We start from the raw sequence: 6,698 nt of genomic DNA on the forward strand, positions 1-6,698 counted from the left end.
GAAACTCCAATCCTTTCACTACCTGATGTGAAGAACTGACTCATCGGAAAAGACCCTGATGCTGGGAAAGATTGAAGGTGGGAGGAGAAGGGGACAACAGAGGATAAGATGGTTGGATGGCATCACTGATTCGATGGATATGAGTTTGGGTAAGCTCCGGGAGTTGTTGATGGACATGGAGGCCTGGCGTGCTGCGGTTCATGGGGTCACAAAGAGTCGAGCATGACTGAGCGACTGAACTGAACTGATTGAATGATGAATCACTGATTGGAAATTCATTTATCATGTACTACTTAGACAACTACTAATCAAAAGTTGGAGTACATAGTAGGGCCAGACACTGTTCTAAATACTTTCCAAATATTATCTCTTACTCTTCATACCCACCCATTTTACATTTGAGGGAATGAGGCACAGAGAGGTTAGGTGATTGCTCATTGTCACACAGCTACTAATAAGTGAGCTCGGATTTTAACCCACAAGTCTAACTCCAAAATCCATGTTCCTAACCTTATATAAGCATGAGTTGTTGGAATTAAATATTTGGTACTTCCCAGGCAGCCTGAGAAGGCAATGGCACCCCACTCCAGTACTCTTGCCTGGAAAATTCCATGGATGGAGGAGCCTGATAGGCTGCAGTCCATGGGGTCGAGAAGAGTCGGGCACGACTGAGCGACTTCACTTTCACTTTTCACTTTCACGCATTGGAGAAGGCAATGGCAACCCACTCCAGTATTCTTGCCTGGAGAATCCCAGGGACAGAGGAGCCTGGTGGGCTGCCGTCTGGGGTCGTACAGAGTAGGACACGACTGAAGCAACTTAGCAGCAGCAGCAGCAGGCAGCCTGAGCTTATGTTTTTCACCTCTTGGATCATTTTTGAAATTTTTTTTCTTTTTAGTTGCTCAGTCTCTTTGTGACCCCATGGACTGTCGCCCGCCAGGCTCCTCTGTCTGTGGGGCTTCTCCAGGCAAGAATACTGGAATGGGTTACCGTTCCCTCGTCTCCTGCATTGCAGGTGGATTCTTTACCATCTGAGCCACCAGGGGAATTTAGTGCTGGAGAATGGAGGCCAAGTTGCGGTTTTTAAAATTGAAGATAGTCATGGAAATCTAGGGAAAATCCAAAGTGAAAACTATTTCTCAGGTTTATTTTAACATATTTTCTGATAACAAAGAAGCCTAAGATATTTAAATTTTTTTCAGGTTGTTATGCAATTCTAAAATTTGAGGATAGGGCTTCCCTGGTGGTCTGGTGGTTAAGACTCCCCACTTCCATTGCAGAGGGTTTGAGTTTGATCCCTGGATGGGGAACTGAATTCCTGCATGCTGCATTGTGTAGCCAAAAAAAAAATTAAAATTCAAGGATATGACCAATTACACTAGTGAAGTTTTCTACTTGATTGAATAAATGTTGGTGCTCCTAGGAATTTTATTTAATATTGATGTAATTATCAGTTACTGAATTTCTTATTCTATTTTTTCACTTGGTGTAAATGTAAAATAGAATGATTTGGAGATTTATAGCCAGACTAATCTGGATTGAAATTCCAGCTCTATACTTAAATGTATTTTCTTGGACTAGTAACTGAAACTCTCTGAACCTCTCTTTTTTTCATCTTTAAATTAAGTGATAATACTCAGGAGTGGTATGATATTTAAGATGATATTTGTAAATTTTCTGACAAGTTACATATATACTATAAATATACTATGCATTTTAATTTCTTTCTTTAAAATATGTATATGAAAGCCCTTGGCTTAAATTAATAATTTGCTTTTCCTATTTGTATCTTCTATAGAGGACTATAATAATTTTTATTTGGAAAATTTAGATGAACTATGGAATTAATTCTTAGCTAATTTTTGTGAGTAGATTTCTATCTCAAATGATCTAATTCAAGTGTCTTCAAATAACATTTCTGTTCTTCTTTCCTTTTGTTTGACCATTCTAGGAATATATAGACAGTTTTTTCTAGACAAAAGTTTTAAGGCCTTCTCAACCTGTTCAATGCCATAACCGTAGTTTAAACGTTTCCTCCTTTTATGATTTCTGAGTGTACTTTTAAAGTCAGACTCTTAGATCCCGTTATGTATACTATAGCAGTAAGATGAAAGTATTGAGCCAGAGCCTCAGGGCACTAAGGTGCCTGAGAGTCTCTCATTCTCAGAAGTGCCTGATATCTAAAGCATTTTCCTAAAACAGATGTCAGGTTCATATCCCACTTTTATTAGATGTCAAAATACTAGTCTCCAGATAATTTTACAGTTTTATTCAAATACTTAAACCATTTTATACGGTAGATTGTAAAGTACATTATTCAAAATTCTGATATTATTTATGACGTTTAAGAATTCATTTTACTGAAAGACATAAAAATTTCTTTAATATTAACTTTTTCTTGAATAATTTAGAAATTATATTGTGTGGTTTTTCTATATTATTATTTATAATCATCAATATATTGTGTCATATGTTTTTAAAAGTGCTGATGGGATCTGGCTGAGTCAACACCCAGCTGAGAGATTAATGAGTGATTCATTTTTTTATGAACATATCTTGTGTCAAGTAAGCAGCGTATACCATAAATACATATTTTGCAGTCGAATTGAAAAGCCTGTTATTCGGTTTTGTGGGTGAATGTGGTATGGTAGAGTGTAACTTGTACCAGTCGCATGGAAACTCTTTCGCAGAGAACTGTAGAATGAGAATGCCTGGTGGCTTGCTGTCTGGCTCCCGGGAAGGCGAGCCCAGGCGGCAGCCCTGCAGCGAGCCTCGGGAGTGAACGTGTCGTCTCCTCTCTCGCCAGGTGCAGCCGTGGCCGGCATTTACCGAGTGGCCGGGAAGAACATGGCCCCCTTGGAAGCCCTGGTGTGGGGCGTTGGGCAGACAGTACTGACTCTCATCATCTCCTTCTCAAGGATCCTCGCCACACTCTGAGGTTTCTGTGGGAATGTCTTTACTTCACATAAGGAAACAGACGTACAGATTGTCTGAAAACGGCATCGTTAGCGAGTGGGCGTGAGATGGTACAAGGACGTGGAAGGAGCGGGTCGAAACACAAGGCCTCGGGCCGTGTGGGAAGATCGCCCTCTGGTGTTCAATGATTGCACTACCGCACCGCACCTTACGTGCCTCCGTCCCGGGCAAGGCGCACTGCTGCGTGAAGCTACAAGAAAAAGCACCTTGTTTAGCTGCCAATCAGGTTAACACTGGTGTTGAATCATCATTCTTAACAGTGTTGTGTTAAGTTACAGGGACGTTTTGAAGAATTGATACATGTGCCAAACTCTTTTTTTTTTTAACATTGATCATGTGAAATTTGCAAGTGTAGCTGTAGATGAGTGCTGTGAACATATTTGACATGAATTCAGGTGATGTAGTGAGAAATTTTGTTTTGTAATGCTAAATCCTGTATGAGTGCTGAATATCAAGTCATTTATTATGAGACAAATTACCTGATTTTTACTTTTGAACGTTTCTGGGATTTAGGGCTTTCATATAAACTAGGTATTTATTGTTATTTACTTTACGTGGAAAATAATACTGAATGGAGAACTGCTAGACTCTTTCAAGGATTCAAAGTAGATCTATAGGGTGCATCCTTTTCACTCACTCAAATAACACTCTTTAATAGTTTCCCTCATGCATAAACATTCTGTTGCTATGACTTTAAAAACTTTTTGGGTCACACATATTGATTGTAGTTTGTGTGTCATGAAAATTTAATTTGAAAATTTTCTTATAAATTTTGTAAGAAAAGTCTGAAATACACATCCTATTCTTGATCCTTCTGAAGAAAGTTTCTGCCATGTATCTCATGGAGAAAACATCTTTACAACTGGTATCTCAGTGGGATTATATTACTTGTTGCATATATCTCGATTTTTGACAAAATGTAAGCAATCTTTCATCCTGGAGTATCAAATATATATAAAGAGTGGCCTAAATTAGGCTGTGAAAACAAGAAGCCTCACTTGTAGTTAAGAAACAAGTCATATAGGAAGAATAATGAATGATCTTATTTTGGCTGTGTGGTAGCATCATAATTTCTCTAAGTAAAAATTGGGGAATATAGTAAATTTAAAATTTGGCAGTTACTCTCAGCATATCAGTACAGTGTTGAACATATATTTAAGTGATTCATTTCAGTTTTTCAACTCTTGTTTCATTCTGTTATTTAAATTTACTAGCACCTACAGTGATATTTATTAGAATGAAAAGTTATTGGTATAAAACATTTTAAGAGGTTTTGGCCATATGTAATTGTATTTAAGAGTGTAAGAAGTAAGGGAAGCGTAGAAACTGGTTGAATTCGTCTCCTACTGAGACTTTTTCGAATACTAGATGCAATTATACATTGTTGTTTAGTTGCTATTCATGTCTGACTCTTTGTGACCCCACAGACCGTAGCCCCTCTCACACTCCTCTGTCCATGGGATTCTCCAGGCAAGAATACTGGAGTGGGTAGCCACTTCCTTCTCCAGGGGATCTTCCTGACCCAGGGATTGAACACGCATCTCCTACATTGGCAGGCGGATTCTTTACCACTGAGCCACCAGAGAAGCCCATGATTGCATATATGTTAATTCAACAGAAGAGCCAATTGCAGAAAATATGAAGTTATGGACAATCCATACTCTAGCCTCACTCTTTTATAGTCTAACTTGGTAACAAGTAAGCTTCTACTAGGTCCCATTCAAATTTAAGACCTTTGTTACCCACGACACCTTTTCTCTACCAAAAAGCAGAATACATCAACAACTCGATGATGTGTTGGGGGTATTTTTCCAGTATGGAAGCCAGTTTGGGGTGGGGTAATTTAATAACACTGTGGTTTGGAAATCTGTTTTAATAGAAGCCAAGAAGCAACTATGCATTCTTAGAGATCTTTAAATCTTAAAGTGGATTATTTTTATTATGTTTAGCCTGAAATTAGTTTCACATGTTCTTTATATTCCTGATGTTTTCTTAAATTTAGGTCTAAATCTCCCAAGTCCACTTGACTTTTCCTTTTCTGTTAGATTTGAATCACTTTCTTCCTTTACTTTGGTTATTCTGTCAGTAATTTAAAGTGTTCATATTCCTGGGGAGAAATTATCAATAATGTATTGAAATTGAGATTCTACAGAAATGAATATTTATTTTAACACGTGATTAGTTTATGTTTTCAGAAAGTTATCTTGGTAAGGTAGCTGGGGCACGTGGTTCAGAATCTGAAATTAGCCAGAAAATAACTTGGACACGTTAAATGTATGGCTGCATGGACCAAAGAGATTTAAACTCCTGTTTCTGCTCTCGGATAGAAGTATAAGAAGGTGGATCGGTTTGTAGCGTGTCCTGCAACTATCTCATTATCAGGTCGCTTCATATTATGAGCTGTGCGTGTGTGCCTGCGCCTGTGCTTTTAACTTTGGGGGGAATTTTGGTTTCTTCCATTGTTCTTAGTTACTTTCATTGGGATTTTGTGCAGCTGTTACTATTCTGATATTGTGAAATGCAGCTGATAGTGTGAATGGATGAAATGCTTTAATAGCTGTTTCTATGAGATTTTTTTTAAAAGGTCAATGGTTTTCTTATAGAGGCAAAGAAAACATTTAATGATATATGTCTATACACATATATGTCATTATACACACACACACACACACACACACATATATATGTAAAGCTGCTGTATATGAATAGAGTCTAATTGAAAAGCTTTTGTTCAGTGAACACTTTGATGTAATGGAGAATTTAATGTATTTGCTCAGTTGAATGATCTTTTAAACAGATTTGAGGAAGTTTGAGATTTTTGAATTGGGGGAAATTTTTCTTGGTTTCTTAGTGCTAGATATCCTTGTTTGTGATATAACAAAAGCCCATATTGATATATTTGGGTTATTCTTAAAATTTGTATGTGATTTAGCAGTAAACTTTTTTGTGTGTGTGATAAATGCAAGAGGAAAGGGGGCTGAGAGCCTCGGCAGTTTATAGATCTTTATCTTAAGAAATGCTAATAAAATATGGCTGACAGTGAAATCAGTTCCTTGAGAAAGAGACTCCTGTCTGCCCAAACTAATCATTAATTACTTAACACACTGGTTAGAAATGTCCATAGATCAGAGTTAGGGGGTCTCATCTGAGCTACAAGTGATGCTTAAAATTTAAAATGCTTTAAATGAAGAAGGTGCCAGCAGTCCCCCCTGGACAGTCCCACTGGTTGTCTAGAATAACGTGAGTCCTAAACTCGGGCCGTACTCCGTGTTCACACTAGTTACTCACTCTTCCTTTAGGTCTGTGTGTTTACCGAGCAGGTTCACAGTTTGTAACCCAGTGTGCTTTCTTGGTATTTGCAGAATGTGTTTCCACCATCCTCCCAAAATGTGAAGATTTTGTTTGTACTTTAAGTGAGAAATAAAGAAATGAGCTACCCCATATATCCTATTTGTGGTATAAGGAACAAGAACAAGTTTAAAAAAAATGTTCTTGGAAAACATGTTTAGAGAACCTGTAATAAAGATCTGGAGAATGGAGCTGCCAAGTCAGTGTGCCCAGGCTGGCACTTACATACCAACTAATTCAATTTTGTAAGCATTTTTCGTGGATCTAATATATACAAAGTGCTGAGCCTAGTATTTTCTGTAGTAAGCACAGGATACCTCCAAATGGGATCCCTGCGCTTGAGTCCACCAAGAGCTACTGAGACGATTTAAATC

General features: G+C 37.9%; 1 protein-coding gene across 1 annotated transcript in view; it reads left to right on the forward strand.

The window, feature by feature from the left end:
* TMEM170B (transmembrane protein 170B) overlaps positions 1 to 4,426 on the forward strand; it is a 35,105-nt gene extending 30,679 nt beyond the window's left edge. Inside the window, exon 3 of the mRNA XM_010835872.1 lies at positions 2,807 to 4,426. Within this exon, the coding sequence (XP_010834174.1) occupies positions 2,807 to 2,937 (131 nt within the window). The 3' untranslated portion in view covers positions 2,938 to 4,426. The remainder of the gene's footprint in view (positions 1 to 2,806) is intronic.
* The last annotated feature ends 2,272 nt before the right edge of the window (positions 4,427 to 6,698 follow it).

This window comes from Bison bison, unplaced genomic scaffold (assembly GCF_000754665.1).
Source record: "Bison bison bison isolate TAMUID 2011002044 unplaced genomic scaffold, Bison_UMD1.0 scf7180017864053, whole genome shotgun sequence".
Lineage (NCBI taxonomy): Eukaryota > Metazoa > Chordata > Mammalia > Artiodactyla > Bovidae > Bison > Bison bison.